This window comes from Oncorhynchus clarkii, unplaced genomic scaffold (genome assembly GCF_045791955.1).
Source record: "Oncorhynchus clarkii lewisi isolate Uvic-CL-2024 unplaced genomic scaffold, UVic_Ocla_1.0 unplaced_contig_561_pilon_pilon, whole genome shotgun sequence".
Classification (NCBI taxonomy): Eukaryota; Metazoa; Chordata; class Actinopteri; order Salmoniformes; family Salmonidae; genus Oncorhynchus; species Oncorhynchus clarkii.
In genome coordinates, this window is record NW_027258681.1 from 1,463 (window position 1) to 20,153 (window position 18,691).

The following is an 18,691-nucleotide window of genomic DNA, read 5'->3' on the forward strand; positions in this document are numbered from 1 at the left end:
TTTTGTGATGTACTCCAAGGTGAACCCCCTGACCTCACAGCACAGTTATCCCTATAAAAGCTTTCACAACAGTCTTGATAGAAAAAAATGCATCTTATCTTAATAATCTTTCACTTTATGGAACCTTTCACTGTAAACAGTTTTAGGGTCAAAACTAAGTACCTCAGAAAGGGTACTGTTTCATCTCTCGGTCTATATGCCAACTTCACCAGACCTGGCTGGAGACTCAAATATAACATAGAGGAAACACCTCAACCCATTGAGATGTGAACTATCATAAGTTACCCCTAACCACAGACCATTCATGTGGATAATGATCTGATCCTGGACCAGTAGTTATGACATTTACCTTTCCCCCCAATTCCCAACCCATAGGTCATATCCATAGGTCATACCCATAGGTCAAGGGTCATAGACTCACCTGCTGGTACTCCTGGCAGACGTCTGGTTGGACCAGCGTATCAGCGATCTTCTGGAGGTGTGGTTTCAAGAGCTCCCTGGAGCAGCCCCCCAGCACGGCAGCCAGAACCATGAGGGGGGTGTGGGGGGAGGAGGAGGAGGAAGGGATCTCCAAGTGGACCAGGAGCAGCTTGAGGAAGACCTCAGGGCTGACAAAGGTCCCCAGCAGCTTGGCAGACCTCAGACACTGCAGAGAGAGAGACAGGGGATACTATAGTTTATGGAATGATTTGCCAATATTACAGAGTGTATTTCACGCCAATAAAACACATTGAATTGATAGAGCAAAGATTAGCGAGAGAGCAGAGACCAATACTAGAGAGAAAGAGACAATAAGAGAGAAAGAAAGAGGACAAAAGAAAGAATTCAACATAACAGAAGACCACAGAAGAGAACGTAATTCATAATCCATTATCAGCCAGTGGATCAGGGGAACCATCAAATGCTTCCTCTTGGGGCAGGTGCATCCCAAGTCCGTAGGCCAGCCCAGCCTAACTGTCTCAGGGCTATAAGACACATATATCACGATTCACTGCTGTCTATTCTAAGGCCAGCAGGTGTGTCCTCTCATGACATGACCATCAAGATCAAGCCATTCACCACAGCAGCTCTGAAACATCTGTTTCTGGGTGGAAAGAATGTCAATGGAAATAGGCCATGAGCATGACAATAACGGAAATAACTTGAAGGAAGGAAGGCCATTAGTACTGTGAGCAGTTTGTTAAAATGGTGCATCAGTGTACGGCTTGTTTCACAAAGATCTGTCAAGTGATGAACTGAAGTAGCCAACACACAGGTACTGTTTACTGGACCTGTAGAGCAGATATCTACCATTATCTTCTTTATTTAACAGTGATTTAACCTTTATTCATCCAGGTTAGTCTATACAGAGAATATATGTTTAACAAGAGAGACAAGATCCAAGAAAGAGCTCACCAGCTGCAATAGCAACACTATCATCCAACCATTAGACTTACCACTATCATCCAACCATTAGGCTTACCACTATCATCCAACTATTAGGCCTACCACTATCATCCAACCACTATCATCCAACCATTAGGCCTACCACTCTCATCCAACCATTAGGCCTACCACTATCATCCAACCACTGTCATCCAACCATTAGGCCTACCACTATCATCCAACCATTAGATCTACCACTATCATCCAACCATTAGACCTACCACTATCATCCAACCATTAGACCTACCACTATCATCCAACCACTATCATCCAACCATTATACCTACCACTATCATCCAACCACTATCATCCAACCATTAGACCTACCACTATCATCCAACCATTAGACCTACCACTATCATCCAACCACTATCATCCAACCATTAGACCTACCACTATCATCCAACCATTATACCTACCACTATCATCCAACCAGTAGGCCTACCACTATCATCCAACCACTATCATCCAACCATTAGGCCTTCCACTATGATCCAACCATTAGACCTACCACTATCATCCAACCAATAGACCTACCACTACCATCCCACCACTCTCATCCAACCAATAGACCTACCACTATCATCCAAACACTATCATCCAACCATTAGGCCTACCACTATCATCCAAACACTATCAATCAACCATTAGGCCTACCACTATCATCCAACCATTAGGCCTACCACTATCATCCAACCATTAGACCTACCACTATCATCCAACCATTAGACCAACCACTATCATCCAACCTTAACCCCTACCTTAACCATTTTACATTTCATTTCCAATGGTGTAGGGACGTCCCATTGGATTACATAGAACACGCAGTGATAGCATGTGTCTCTGTGTGTCGACCACTCACGTTGGTGACCACGTCGCTCTCGGGGTCGTTGCAGGCGCGGTACAGCGTGGAGAGCAGCAACTGCAGGTGCTGGGTGCAGTGGTCCTCAGCGTGCAGCAGCAGGGCATACAGCAGCTGGGCCGTCTTGACCCGCGTGCCCGCCACCCAGTCAACCACGTCGCGAGCCAACGCCGGCAGCAGGTTGGACAGGTTCCTCACCACCAGCTCCCTGCAGCCCAGGCCCGGACGCGCCACTGGGGGGAGTAGAGAGGTGGTGGGGGGGGGGGGGTTAGAAAGTGCATGAATATGCCAACATGCATTAGCCTACTAAAAAGCACACAAATGGACCAATTAAGATTTACATCTAAGGCTCCGTTTGCACCAATTAGATCTGCAAAAGATCTGAACTGAATGATTGGTTCAAAAGACCAATAATTTGGCAAAAGATCAGAATTGGGCTGCCTGTGTAAACGCAGCCTATAAATCTACATCTACAAGTGCTAATAAGTTAATTGTGTTGTAACTGTGTTCTCCTATTTCTAACTGTGAAATAGAGACAGAACAACTGTTCCATTGCCCCCTGGCCCAGTTTTGCTGATGGAGCATTTTACAATATTTATTTTCAACAAAACACTTCCGTAGGCAAGAAGGGAACTTAATTTGCCGGGTGTTTTCTGCTGTCACAGTGATACTGATGGAGAGAGAGGACTGCATCTTACTCTAAACTCTAAGTCCCATTTTCCAGACATGTACATTTTGGTTTTATGATTGAGATTTCCTCTCCGTGGGACTTGTCAGAGCAAGTGGAACACATTTTTAAATGAATAGCCTCCACATGCTTCATCCCTCTCCCCCGCCTACCCTCCCTCTCTCTCCCCCGCCTTCCCGCTCGCCCACCTTCCTTCAGTAGCCTATGAGCGGGTCTCCCTCCCTCATGAACAGGTCTCCCTCTCTTTCTATTTCTCTTTTGCAGGCTGCTAATGAGAGGGGAAGAGGGTGATCAATCCTACAGAATCACACAGGACAAGACAAGCCGTTTCTGGTTGTGTCCCAGTTGTCTGACACTGACCTTTTCAGACAGGAGGGGGCCGTGTTGGATTTATGACTGGCAGGGAGAGAGACTCATCCAGTAACCATCAGCATTATCACTGTGTGGAGCTGGAGACTGACCCAGATCTGCACTACACAATAGAGGTCGACCGATTATGATTTTTCAACGCCGATACCGATTATTGGAGGACCCAAAAAAAAGCCGATACCGATTATTGGAGGACCCAAAAAAAAGCCGATACCGATTATTGGAGGACCCAAAAAAAAGCCGATACCGATTATTGGAGGACCCAAAAAAAAGCCGATACCGATTATTGGAGGACCCAAAAAAAAGCCGATACCGATTATTGGAGGACCCAAAAAAAAGCCGATACCGATTATTGGAGGACCCAAAAAAAAGCCGATACCGATTATTGGAGGACCCAAAAAAAAGCCGATACCGATTATTGGAGGACCCAAAAAAAAGCCGATACCGATTATTGGAGGACCCAAAAAAAAGCCGATACCGATTATTGGAGGACCCAAAAAAAAGCCGATACCGATTATTGGAGGACCCAAAAAAAAGCCGATTCCGATTAATCGGCTGATTCTTTTGCTGTTGTTTGTAATAATGACAATTACAACAATACTGAATGAACACTTATTTTAACACATCAATAAAATCAATTTAGCCTCAAATAAATAATGAAACATGTTCAATTTGGTTTAAATAATGCAAAAACAAAGTGTTGGAGAAGAAAGTAAAAGTGCAATATGTGCCATGTAAAAAAGCTAACGTTTAAGTTCCTTGCTCAGAACATGAGAACATATGAAAACTGGTGGTTCCTTTAAACATGAGTCTTCAAATTTCCCAGGTAAGAAGTTTTAGGTTGTAGTTATTATAGGAATTATAGGACTATTTCCCTCTATACCATTTGTATTTCATATACCTTTCACTATTGGATGTTCTTATAGGCACTTTAGTATTGCCAGTGTAACAGTATAGCTTCCATCCCTCTCCTCGCTCCTCCCTGGGCTCGAACCAGGAACACATCGACAACAGCCACCATCGAAGCAGTGTTACCCATGCAGAGCAAGGGGAACAACAACTCCAAGTCTCAGAGCGAGTGACGTTTGAAACGCTATTAGCGCGCACCCCGCTAACTAGCTAGCCATTTCACATCGGTTACACCAGCCTAATCTCGGGAGTTGATAGGCTTGAAGTCATAAACAGCGCAATGCTTGAAGCATTGCGAAGAGCTGCTGTCAAACGCACAAAAGTGCTGTTTGAATAAATGCTTACGAGCCTGCTGGTGCCTACCACCGCTCAGTCAGACTGCTCTATCAAATCATAGACTTAATTATAACATAATAACACACAGAAATACGAGCCTTAGGTCATTAATATGGTCAAATCCGGAAACTATCATCTCGAAAACAAGACGTTTATTCTTTCAGTGAAATACGGAACCGTTCCGTATTTCATCTAACGGGTGGGCATCCCTAAGTCTAAATATTCTTGTTACATTGCACAACCTTCAATGTTATGTCATAAGTACGTAAAATTCTGGCAAATTAGTCCGCAAAGAGCCAGGCGGCCCAAACTGTTGCATATACCCTGACTCTGCGTGCAATGAACGCAAGAGAAGTGACACAATTTCACCTGGTTAATATTGCCTGCTAACCTGGATTTCTTTTAGCTAAATATGCAGGTTTAAAAATATATACTTCTGTGTATTGATTTTAAGAAAGGCATTGATGTTTATGGTTAGGTACACATTGGAGCAATGACAGTCTTTTTTCGCAAATACGCACCGCATTGATTATATGCAACGCAGGACATGCTAGATAAGCTAGTAATATCAACCATGTGTAGTTAGCTAGTGATTATGATTGATTGATTTAATGCTAGCTAGCAACTTACCTTGGCTTACTGCATTCGTGTAACATGCAGGCTCCTCGTGGAGTGCAATGTAATCAGGTGGTTATAGCGTTGGACTAGTTAACTGTAAGGTTGCAAGATTGAATCCCTGAGCTGACAAGGTAAAAATCTGTCATTCTACCCCTGAACAAGACAGTTAACCCACCGTTCCTAGGCCGTCATTGAAAATAAGAATGTGTTCTTAATCGACTTGCCTAGTTAAATAAAGGTTAAATAAAGGTGTAAAAATAAAGAGAAGAAAAAAACATTTGGCCAAATCTGTGTCCAAAAATACTGATTTCCGATTGTTATGAAAACTTGAAATCGGCCCTAATTAATCGGCCATTACGATTAAATCGGTCGACCTCTACTACACAACCAAACGGTCATGTTTATTAGGCACCAAACGGATGAAAACTGACTAAAACAGAAATGGACTAGTCCAATAACAAACAGCCATTTACCATTATCAGTTGCAAAATGTTTAATGTTTCATGCCCTGATGAACATAACCCAGGACACATATGGGTACCCAACACTTAGCCTACCTATGGCCAGCAACCAGGGTGATCACGTTCATGTTCACGTTCAAACTCATCCTTAGCCCCGGACCTGGGTTATCTACCCTCGCCATCGCAGCAGCACCTTCCTACAGTATATCTGAGGCAGCTACACTGTCATTATTACTGCAGCCTGCCTGTCAGACACTGGGTTAAAGCCACTTCACCTGCATAGTGGAACTTCCCTTTTAATAAACCCTTCATCATTGTCATCATCACCCTTAATTGAATTTGTATCATTAACTTAGTACCAATCAACATACTCCTATGGAATAAATCAATGGACCGACATAGAGGGGGAGTAAAACACTAACAAGGTGAGATTAGGACAGTGGAATCATTTATCCTTCATGAATACAGGCGATCCCATTGAAATTCAACCATCTTTTAAGAGGCGAGAGACCTGATTAGATGCAGTGCACACACTTCAACCACAGGTTGTTGCCTGGTCCCATATCTGTTTGAGTCATCTGGCCAACTCTTAGGGTCATTGAGTACGGTTTCATGCACACAAAAATAGGATTATTGTGAAGTCAGATCAATATAATAGCTGTTTAAATATTGACATGCTTTGCAAGAAGAACAATGGCCCTAATAATCCTGTTTACATGGATACATCTGAAATCAGGCTACCTGATGGTACTGGTAAATGCAGAAAATGGCCCATCAAAATAAACGTTCTACCACAGCGACCATGTTATTTTTGGGATTCCTATTTGATTCTGAATTCAGACATACAACGTTAGTGGGAAAACTACTTTCGAAGATGCATATTTTCAGTGTTTCCAAACTCACTTCACTAGCGCAAAAGATAAAAGCACTGCTCGTACTAGCACGCTCAGATCTAATACACCGCTGTAAAACTCTGATGAAGGCCTTTACATGTCCTCAGAATTCTAAAGATTGCTCAGAAAACCAGGTATTTTCATCAGCGTATGCTTACTTCCATGTTGACCTAAGATAAGTAGAGTAAGGTGTTTATAATTGACATGACTAATGCCATACTCAGCCTACTGCCATAACCAGATTAATATCAAATTATTAGTGTGCATGTAGACATACTCATCGTCACATCTTGACATAAACTGGTCTGGGACCAGGCTAATGTGGTGAGTGCGTGTGAACGTCATAGAAACAAACTGCCTTCCCAGTGTAGCCTATGTAAAATAAACTGAAATCAGGTCAGGAGGAAAACGGTAGGGTTGCTGCTCTAGATAAAGGCCTGCTGTCTGTCTTCACCTGCTGAGTGGGATGGAAAGTCAGACAGGACAGACAGGACATCACCTCTCCTTCCTGAACCCAGCAGGGATATGAAGAGATGAAGGGCTTCCTCATTCCTCACTACAGTGCTGACAGACATTATTAATAGGTGGTAATAAGCACTTGGGGAGGCAACACAGGCTGGGTGTTGTCCCTCCAATGGCCTGCCCTTCCAGCTTCTCACACAGGGGTGGGGTGGTGCGTGAGTGGGGTAGTCGTGAGTGTGTGTTTGTGCCAGAAAGAGAGTGAGTGTGTGCGCGTGCATGAGTGCGTGTGTGTGTAAAAGGGAAGTAGGGGGAGGTGGGCAACAGCCCTGCAGGACGCACATATGTGTGTGTGTGTGTGAGTGAGAGAGTGAGAGTGAGAGTGTGAGAGAGAGAGAGAGAGAGAGAGAGAGAGAGAGAGAGAGAGAGAGAGAGAGAGAGAGAGAAAGTGTGTGTGTGAGAGAGAGAGGGAGAGTGAAAGTGTGTGAGAGAGAGAGTAGGGGGAGAGAGAGGGAGGGAGAGAGAGAGAGAGTGTAGGGGGAGGTGGGCACCAGCCCTGCAGAAAACCCCTCTAGTCTCCACCCAGCATGCACACCACATCCACAAGTTAGTCTTAGTAATGAGGGTGTTAGGGGGCAGAGTGCTGACAATAATTGGCTATTAGTCAAGCACTGTCATAGGAGAGCCTTGTATGATTGACAGAGCAGATCTAATGACATAACACATAACCTGTAGAATACGTAACCCGCAGGCCAATAGAGATGAGTAATATATGGAGGTGTGGAACTCCACCATGACTAAGCAGTCTTGGGGAAAAGGGCATAGTTGGTTTATGGTTGTAGCTCATACGTATTCATTTTTTTAGTTCGGCCACATCTAAAGGAATAATTCAAGGATTTGTATAAAAGTTGTCTGCTCAAAGACAGACAAGAAGACAGTACTTCTTAATACAGAAAACTAATGTTATATAAAGTTAAAAAATCCTTTCAAACCTAGTCCCAACAAAGCTAATTAAAAATCCCTTTAAACCTAGTCCCAAAAAAGCGAATTAAAAATCCCTTTAAACCTAGTCCCAACAAAGCGAATGAAAAATCCCTTTAAACCTAGTCCCAAAAAAGCAAATTAAAAATCCCTTTAAACCTAGTCCCAACAAAGCTAATTAAAAATCCTGTTCCCTTCTTTCCCTTGATTAAAATATAATTAAGACCCCATGATGTGAATAACTGAATATTTAAAGAGTCATGTATAAAAAATATTACAATTAAATCAATGCAAGACAAGAGCAAATTCTCCCACGCACAGAGCTGCAGATGATGAGCATGATGTCTATAGCTTGGAATTCAAACTGACATGCTCCATTTCACCATGGTATCAGTTTGTATTTCAGGTCACAGCAACTAGGACACACAGACAGGAGGGTGAGAATCCTGCTATACTACAACAAGCAGAAGTACAACTGAATAAATTAAGCATATTGGGAATGGATAGGTAGGCTAGATGGATCATTGACAGCACAGCATCCCTCCCCAGCCCCTACAGCCCTCTCTCCATGCCCAGACTGCTCTGACGTCAATCATGCCCTCAGATACATCATGCCCTCAGAAGACAGTTCTTCTTATTAATAAAGGCAGCTGAACCCCACGCTGCGTCTGACCTACTTTCAGAGGAAGGAGTACATAACTAGATCGGTGGAGGAGGAGGTGGCTGTACAGAGAAGGCCACAACAACAAATCACACAGTTTACACTGGCTGATGTTCTTCAGGCTGTATCAATGCACTGATCAACTTTTGTCTTCATTATTGTAATCAAGACAACACACTACCTGGGACAGTAACTAACTAACCTTTCCTCAATGGGCTACATTCACTGAAGGCCTTGTATCTCTCTGCAGGAGACAAAATCCAATATATTTCTTTAATGATTTGTTCTCCTTGTCTGGCCTTCTTTGTGTGAGAAACTTAACTCTGTAAATACTTTTTTTTTGCACCAACCAAAGATCCTGTATTCACTTTCTATGTCAATTTGAGCGGCGCAATGGTACATTGTTGTTTCGGGCCTCCGAGTGGTGCAGTGGTCTTAGGCACTGCATCGCAGTGCTAGCTGTGCCACTAGAGATTCTGGGTTAGAGTCCAGGCTCTGTCACAGCCGGCCGCTACCGGGAGACCCATGGGGCGGCGCACAATTGGCCCAGCGTCGTCCGGGTTAGGGGAGAGTTTGACCAGCAGGGATGTCCTTGTCCCATCGGGCACTAGTGACTCCTGTGGCGGACCGGGCCCAATGCACGCTGACACGGTCGCCGGGTGTACTGTGTTTCCGCCGACACATTGGTGTGACTGGCTTCCGGGTTAAGTGGGCATTCTGTCAAGAAGCAGTGCGGCTAGGTTGGGTTGTGTTTCGGAAGACGCACGGCTCTCGACTTTCGCCTCTCCCGAGTCCGTACGGGAGTTGCACCGATTAGACAAGACTGTAACTACCAATTGGATACCACGAAATTGGGGAGAAAAATGGATAAAAAAAATCTATTTTAAAAATGGTACATCGTTTCATCTCTCTGCAGTAGTAGTGATGGAGTTAACTCACCTCCAGCAGGGTAGAGGTCAGGTGGGGTCAGGAGGAAGTCCATCTTGTCCTTCAGGTCATCCTCATTCTCCTGCTCCCACAGAGCGCCTGTCTGCCTCCACAGCTCAGCAGCTCGTTGACTGGAAGGGAGAGAGCCAAATAATGATAATGCATGTCCATCCCTGCCCCGGCAGACCCAGGATTCAAACCCATTCCATAACCATGCAATGTACAAACACAAAAGCCCAGCCTTGTTGGCTGCTACTATTCCCTCTATCACACCAAACCTACTGTATAAGTAGGTATCTACAGTAATCTGCACAAGCAAAGCAGATACAATATGTGTGTATTTGTGGCTGCATATTTCCTAGGTCTGACAGAGTGAGTGAATGGTTGGTATCAAAGGCAGGGTGGTTAAGGACTGGGTCAGTCTTTTGAATTACAGGCAGTCAATTCAGGAAGTAAACTCAAATTACAATTCAAAATTGGAAAAAACGGCATCTATTTCCAAGGAGTAGAAGCTATTTATTTCAAAAGTTTAAAACAAATTGAATTTTGAATTAAAATCACTTCCTGAATTGACGGCCTTCAATCCGAAATTGAAATTGCAGTCAATTCAGCCCTATATAATAGGTACCTTATCTCTGGGATGTCATCGCTGAGGCTGCTCAGTAGGAGGGGGATGAGCTTGTGGAAGTAGGAGTATCTGTCTCGCAGGTGGAGCAGCCAGTCACCAACAACCACAGTCACAGCTTTTCTCACCTGGAGGAGAGAGAAGTGGGATGAAACAAAACATAGTTTCTTAAGTGAGGAAAACACCTTGTATGGTACTGTAGTAACTAAGGGGTTCTCAAAGTGTTTCACTCTGTGCCTCCCTTCCAGCCTTGGGGAACATCCCGAGCCCCCCTGCGCAGACACGTCTATTTCTATGGACACAGGTACTGTTCATGACACAAACTGTTAACACCCTCCATGTTGGTGTAGAAAATGTTGCAGGTTTAAAGCTTATTTCCTACAATTATACACATTTTGTCATGGGGTGCAAAGAAAATGTTGCAGTTTTAAAGCAAATGTTCTTGCAATTCTATACATTCTGCCATGTCTAATGTGTATTCATGTGATATTTGAGTGACAAAAAAATTACAACAATATCAATGGGCTAAAAAAGCTAAATAAAAAACGTTAGCTGACATGGGCTAGTTGATCTGGATATTTCTGACAAGTTATAAATAGCTCTAAGTTATGCAATGACTAACATGACAAGAGGAACTGATGATGCACTACCCAATTTCAAAAATGTACCTTGTGCATTCTACTGTTACAACTTTCAAGAGTAAGTTTAAAGCCGGGCTTTAAAAAAAATCCAAAGACATATATATTATATATATATATATATATATAGTGGGGCAAAAAAGTATTTAGTCAGCCAACAATTGTGCAAGTTCTCCCACTTAAAAAGATGAGAGAGGCCTGTAATTTTCATCATAGGTAGTAGACTTCAACTATGACAGACAAAATGAGAAAAGAACATCCAGAAAATCACATTGTAGGATTTTTTTATGAATTTATTTGCAAATTATGGTGGAAAATAAGTATTTGGTCAATAACAACAGTTTATCTCAATACTTTGTAATATACCCTTTGTTGGCAATGACAGAGGTCAAACGTTTTCTGTAAGTCTTCACAAGGTTTTCACACACTGTTGCTGGTATTTTGGCCCATTCCTCCATGCAGATCTCCTTTAGAGCAGTGATGTTTTGGGGCTGTTGCTGGGCAACACAGACTTTCAACTCCCTCCAAAGATTTTCTATGGGGTTGAGATCTGGAGACTGTCTAGGCCACTCCAGGACCTTGAAATGCTTCTTACGAAGCCACTCCTTTGTTGCCCGGGCGGTGTGTTTGGGATCATTGTCATGCTGAAAGACCCAGCCACGTTTCATCTGCAATGCCCTTGCTGATGGAAGGAGGTTTTCACTCAAAATCTCACGATACATGGCCCCATTCATTCTTTCCTTTACACGGATCAGTCGTCCTGGTCCCTTTGCAGAAAAACAGCCCCAAAGCATGATGTTTCCACCTCCATGCTTCACAGTAGGTATGGTGTTCTTTGGAAGCAACTCAGCATTCTTTGTCCTCCAAACACGACGAGTTTAGTTTTTACCAAAACGTTATATTTTGGTTTCATCTGACCATATGACATTCTCCCAATCTTCTTCTGGATCATCCAAATGCTCTCTAGCAAACTTCAGACGGGCCTGGACATGTACTGGCTTAAGCAGGGGGATACGTCTGGCACTGCAGGATTTGAGTCCCTGGCGGCGTAGTGTGTTACTGATGGTAGGCTTTGTTACTTTGGTCCCAGCTCTCTGCAGGTCATTCACTAGGTCCCCTCGTGTGGTTCTGGGATTTTTGCTCACCGTTCTTGTGATCATTTTGACTCCACGGGGTGAGATCTTGCATGGAGCGCCAGATCGAGGGAGATTATCAGTGGTATTTTATGTCTTCCATTTCCTAATAATTGCTCCCACATTTTATTTCTTCAAACCAAGCTGCTTACCTATTGCAGATTCAGTCTTCCCAGCCTGGTGCAGGTCTACAATTTTGTTTCTGGTGTCCTTTGACAGCTCTTTGGTCTTGGCCATAGTGGAGTTTGGAGTGTTGTGGACAGGTGTCTTTTATACTGATAACAAGTTCAAACAGGTGCCATTAATACAGGTAACGAGTGGAGGACAGAGGAGCCTCTTAAAGAAGAAGTTACAGGTCTGTGAGAGCCAGAAATCTTGCTTGTTTGTAGGTGACCAAATACTTATTTTCCACCATAATTTGCAAATAAATTCATTAAAAATCCTACAATGTGATTTTCTGCATTTCTTTTCTCATTTTGTCTGTCATAGTTGAAGTGTACCTATGATGAAAATTACAGGCCTCTCTCATCTTTTTAAGTGGGAGAACTTGCACAATTGGTGGCTGACTAAATACTTTTGTGCCCCACTGTATATATATATATATATATATGTTTTTAAATTGGAGGGGGAGGACCCCCGCCGACCCCTCATGTGCCCCCCAGTTTGGGAACCACTTCAGTAACTGTTGGTGTAAAAGAAAAGCAGCCTTTATTAATATGTTGGATTGATTAGATTGATCAGTTTGTTTATTTTGGTAAGACAAACATTTATCCCACATTTATCTAACAAGGAAAATAAGAATCTAGATTAACTCAGTAATAACAGAATTAGTCTAATCATTAACACTAAATGTCACTAAGAATATTTGAGAATTATCTGCCAGATTTGACAGAGCCAACCTGTGGTGAGTCGTCAAACAGCCTCTGTGCCAGGTGAGAGAGCACATCGTCCACGTTCTTCCCCGTGCCGTACTGGATGACCGCTCCAGTGGCCTCGATGGTGGACACACGCACACGGGAATGCTGGTGGGAGACGGTCTGCATCAGGGGCTTGACCAGGCTCTCTGCCTGCATGTGGAAATGTTCTGGGGATAGAGAGAGAGAAGCATTTCAAACAAGATGAATGCAAGGTGACTCACTTCATGCCACATTATAAATTAGGGTACGATTTCCTGAATCTTATCAATACATTCAATGGTTATACATATATTGTATTTACTTTGGCACCATGGCCTTTTTTTGCCTTTACCTCCCTTATCTCACCTCATTTTCTCACATCGTATTTAGACTTGTTTTACTGTATTATTGACTGTATGTTTGTTTTACTCCATGTGTAACTGTGTCGTTGTATGTGTCGAACTGCTTTGCTTTATCTTGGCCAGGTCGCAATTGTAAATGAGAACTTGTTCTCAACTTGCCTACCTGGTTAAATAAAGGTGAAATAAATAAATAAAATAAAAAACATGTATTCAGAGAGACCATACATAGCTAGCTCTGTAGGGCATGCAAATCACAGAGAAACAAATGATTTTGTTTTTGTCCCATTGTCTTTATAGCCACAAAAAACAACCACTCTGACACAGCTTGGTCAGGTGTCCATACAATGTGCAACCATGGCAACCCTATAAGATAACTAGCTAACTAACTAGTTAGCCTAATGTGTGGGCTAACAAGAAATACACACATTATATTCTCAACCATCTTACCTGGTACACTTTTTGCAAAATGAACAGTGCATTTGCAACTCTCCCTTTTGACGTCTGGGAAAGGGTCGACAATAGTTCTCTGCAATATCTTCATCATATCGTCGAGGTAGGGAGCTAGGTGCCTGCCACACACCTCCACTGTAAGAGTCAGAACCTCCACCATGGACAGCCTAAGTTCCTCCGCGGGCTCCAGGATCTCTTTCCCGCCGAGCCGCTGCGTCAATGCGGGCATGAGATATGGCAAGGAATCCTCCGGTTGAGGAACACACCGAATAAAATCTCCAAGCATGTGTATGGCAGTCTCTCTGCATCTTTCCATAGGATCTGACAGGCATTTCAGGAGCGACTTCAGCAGACACGTGAAAACCTCCTGCAACACGCCGCTCGACAGCCCTTTATCAATAGTTTCTCTTTTGATTGCTTCAAGCGCTCGTTTTCTTGTGGTTTTGCTGTCTTCGTTGAGACAGTTTAGATGTCGAGCAATCGCTCTCAAAACTTCAGAAGCAGCACGTTCTTCTCCGGCCGCCATAGTTGTTGCCATTTTCACTGTTGATATGGCAACGATCAGCGTTGAGACAAACATACTTGCTTTACGATAACTCTAATTCAAACATTGAAAACTTTATTGACAACTACGCAGTTTCATGCAATGCAGTGGAAATGAATCTACATATATGGAATAAAGATTTGACATAATGTATTTTTGTTACAAAGAATCATTGTGTATGTTGAATAGCATGATGAAATATATATCTTATAATATAAATAGTATCACTTATACTATAACAATATAATAACTGTAGTATAACAGAGTTGAAATATTGTGCTTTCATATCACATTCTTCTTTAGGTTAGGATTATGATATTTTATTAAGTCTGTCAGTAACACAACTTGGCAGAGCCCAATGATGGACTTTCTATCACAGCCTCATAACTAAGCCTCATAACAAATGGGCAGAACATTGTAATGTGGTGCTTTCTCTGCATGAGCAGGTCAGGAGCAGGTCAGGTCTGTCAGTGTCGTCTGTCAGATAACCTTTTCTCTGTCTGATACTGCTGAGAAAAACAAACAAACACCTGCCCTCTTCTTATGAAGCTGGTGTATTGAACATGACACGATGATGTGGACATCCACATAAGGAACGCCACGGCACATAATTATTTAAACATTTGAAATGAGTGAAAGGATTGTAAGCTTGTTGCTGGCCTCTTTATTCAGTTGCTTTGCGGCTGAATAAAAAGTGACAGATTGACGTCATTGAGACAGACGCAGAGCGAGCCCCAGTGAAAGAAGCAACCGAGCAGCGGCAGAGCATCTTCTCTAGCTACAGAGTAGCCTACCTTGCAAACCACATCCGTAGCCAAGAATCTCTGAGCATCCCCGGAAAATAACGGTAAGAAACTGAATGGCACAACGAATATCTTATCTGGCAAAACCTCAGCGTGTTGACGTATTTATCAGCATATGCAACTAGACTTGAATATTGCTTTTTGTTTAGCCATGGTTGTGATTTGGTTGTCATCTTATGTGAGAGACATGAAAGATAGACTCGTGCCCGGAAACACTTAAACAGGTGCTCTAGTAATGCTACTTAGGACACATTTGATTTTCACAGAAAATGATATAATAGCTAGCTTGCCAATTTTAAATGTTAGACATTGAGGCCAATGATAAGCTAGCTGTCTTACAGTCATCTTCCATGGAAATATGGAGGTTATGGGTTTATGATAGCTAGCTAACGTTAGCCTACTTAGTTTTAGTTTTAAGCTTGCTAGCCAGCTATGTAGTAGCTACTTTCAGAGGCTAGCTACAGTAACACATCAACCGTGATGTTTCCTTATAATTTAAATAGCGGAAGTGAATTTGCGGAGGCTTTGTATAGCTATCTCTGTCCCTAATCTGACTGTCTTTACATATTATTCCATTACAGACTACCTTGTTGTCAGAAGATATTACATAGTTTAAAAACCACATGATTTGAGAATGCATCCTTTATTTGACAGTGTTGCTGATGTGGGCTAGGCTATGTAAAGGTGGAAATAGATTGAGGTGACAATAAACAATATGCTCCTCTAGATAGTGTGACTGTAACTATGCATTACACCTGCAACAGGTACTGAAGTATGATTTGATCATGTCAAGGTATTGCTTTGATAATCTAGTAGGCTAAGTGTCTGTGGTCATCAACAAGCCTTATTAATTAATAGGCCTCTGTCTATTGTAGTTTGGAGATACAGCCCCTATCACATTTAAAGAAAAACTGACCGACAGACACACAAACAACCAGGGGCTGATAATTCTCCTCATTCTGACAACCTCTCCTCTTCTCCACCACTCTTCTTTCTCGCACTTTCTCTCTTTATGTCTTTCTCCCCTTCTCTTCTCCTCTTCATATTTTCCTCTTCTCCCCTCCCCTCCACTCCTCCTCTCCTCTACTCAACTCTTCTCATCTTCTCCTCTTTTCCCCTCTCCCCTCTCCCCTCCTCCTCCTCTTTCCACCTCTCGTCTCCCCTCCCCACACCTTCCTCTTCTCTCCTCTTCTTCCTGTGTTTGCTCTCTTCTCAACCTCCCCTGCTCTTCCCTCCTCTCCTCTTTCCACCTCTCCTCTCGCCTCCTCCCCTCTCTTCTCCCCTCCTCTTCTCTCCTTCTCTTCTCCCTTCATCTCCTCTCTCCTCAACCACCCCTCCTCTCCCCCTCTCTGCAGATAAACCAGATAAATAACATGGCCACCTCCTCCTCCCCTAATCTGGAAGAAGACGAGAGTCTGAAGGGCTGTGAAGTGTTCGTGCAGAAGCACAACATCCAGCAGATCCTCAAAGAGTGCATTGTCAACCTGTGCATCGCCAAGCCTGAGCGTCCTATGAAATTCCTGCGGGAGCACTTTGAAAAGCTGGAGAAGGTTTGTGAATATCCCTAAATCTCCCCTTATTTGCGACCTAAAGCTCCCTTGAAATGTTTACTACATCTTTGTTCTTTGAAAATACATTTTTACCAACAATAATATTTGTTGTTTGTGTCTATCTATTTAGTTTTTTCGTCTATAGTGTCATTATTAATGTATGTCAGTAATGTTTTGCTTATGTGTGAATAATTTCTGTTGAATTGCACTCTGCAGAAAAGCAAGGATTTGCTATCAACGTATTGACATGTAATACACAAATGAACTGGAAGGCATTGGAATTGAGCTGAGTAGAAGCTATTATTGTTGTTTCATTTCACTGAGGTGGATCTATTTTCATTAGTCGATAGTCTTTTACATCAGAATACATGAGAAAGGAGACTGTTATGCTCATGTTTTCTTGTCATATCCTCAGTATATTTGTAAATAAATAGCCTAGGGGTATCCTAGCTGTCAGTTTCATGATAATACTACATTTGTCTAATTGAGCTTTCAACTCTCCACACAATGGTGGGGTACATTAGCTGAGGGCCTGGGAAAATTAGGGGCGCAGAGACAGGGACAGTCTGTGCCCCATCCACAGACACACAGGCTGTGTTGTACGGACGTTGTCTATCCACAAGTGTCTGTGGGACAAACCGAGAACGACCTGTTACTGTCTGGTGCCTGGACTGACAGATTACGGAATAGAACTACAGAATGGTGTGAATTTCTCAGAGGTTAGAGAAAAGAGGGGATAGAAGAGGAAATAAAGGAGGGAATCTCTCTCTCTGAATGTATTATCTCTGGCTGGCACCTCCGTAGCGAGACGCCTTCATAGATCAGCCCAGCTGGTGTGTATATTCAACCTCTGGAGCCCTCAGCCCTTGAAAGTACAGGGTCCTGTCAACTCTTTGATAAGTTAGGATAGTTAGTTATTTATTTCACACACGCCATGTTGAGGATTCAGCAATGGCTGAATTATAGGCTATGTTAAAGGGAAATGTAACAACAATTCTACTTCATATTCTTCATCTCCAGCACCACTCCCAACATCAACATATGTGAAAATGATGTGTTTCTATGTTTTGTAGTAATAAAGACAGAGGAAAATAAACCAATCAGTAAACACTTATCTCCCTCTAACTTAATTTTTTTTTTTTTTACATTTTACCTTTACGGGAGCTTTTTTTTCTATAGAATAGACTATCTTTATTTTTCCTAGAGGGAACTTTGGTTGTGGTGTTGCACTGTCTCCGTTCACTACATTTGTGTCAAGTTCGATTTACTTTTTATTTACTTTTCCCATTACTTTCTTTGTAGTAGATGTGTAGGCCTAAGTGGTATTGGATTTGGTTAGAATACCCAGAATCTCAATCAGGTGATTTCTTTATGACTGTTTTTCAACTGTTGGTATGCTAAGTTTTAGCCCATTACGGAACTGTCCACAGAGAGGCCTGAGGTGTCATCTGATGTGTTTGAAAACAATGGTCTCTCAGAGAAATGAATAGACCACAGAGTTGTCTGGTACACTGAATGGTGGTCAACCCAATAGCCCATGGTGACTCCAGGTCTACAACAGAAGGAGTGATTGTGTGGCCGGATCAGATACAGAAAGGGGATGAGGTAGGTGAGGACTGAGAAGTGAGCCTAGGGTTGGTTTTGCAGTCTACTCCCGTCAATGCAGCGTGTGTGTGTGTGTACGTTCGCGTCCGTAAGGGGTGATTATCCCAGTGTGAGTTTATGTGAGTCATCTGATGATACTTTACTGTGTGTTGGTTCACACACCACTATCTGATGATTCCTCTGACCCAGTTGCATTGTTAAGGCGATGCAGTGTTCCTCAGTAGGGTCTAAACCCCTCAGACTTCTAAAATGCTCAGTAGCCTTTATATTTCCCTTCTAGTCTTTTATCTGAGACGAGTCTTCCACAGCAGCTTACAATAAACACATTGAATACATGGAACAACCAACACATGACTCAAGCACAGTAAGTAAATGCTTCTTCAATGCATGCTTTGGTTTTTACCCTAACACTACACAGCTGATTTAAATAATCAACTAATCATCTAGCTTTGATCATTTGAATCAGCTGTGTAGTGTTAAGGGCAAAAACCAAAAC

The 18,691-nt window shown here is 42.7% G+C and overlaps 1 protein-coding gene across 1 annotated transcript; it reads right to left on the reverse strand.

The window, feature by feature from the left end:
- Positions 1-421: 421 nt before the first annotated feature.
- On the reverse strand, positions 422-14,221 carry LOC139398193 (dynein axonemal assembly factor 5-like; the record flags this gene model as incomplete). The annotated part of the gene is made up of 6 exons (XM_071144313.1): positions 13,691-14,221; positions 12,885-13,069; positions 10,218-10,342; positions 9,602-9,720; positions 2,288-2,520; positions 422-646 (listed from the first exon to the last, which is right to left on the reverse strand). Coding segments are annotated over exons 1-6 (1,416 nt in total), but the record flags the coding sequence as incomplete, so codon positions are not given.
- Between the last annotated feature and the right edge of the window lie 4,470 nt (positions 14,222-18,691).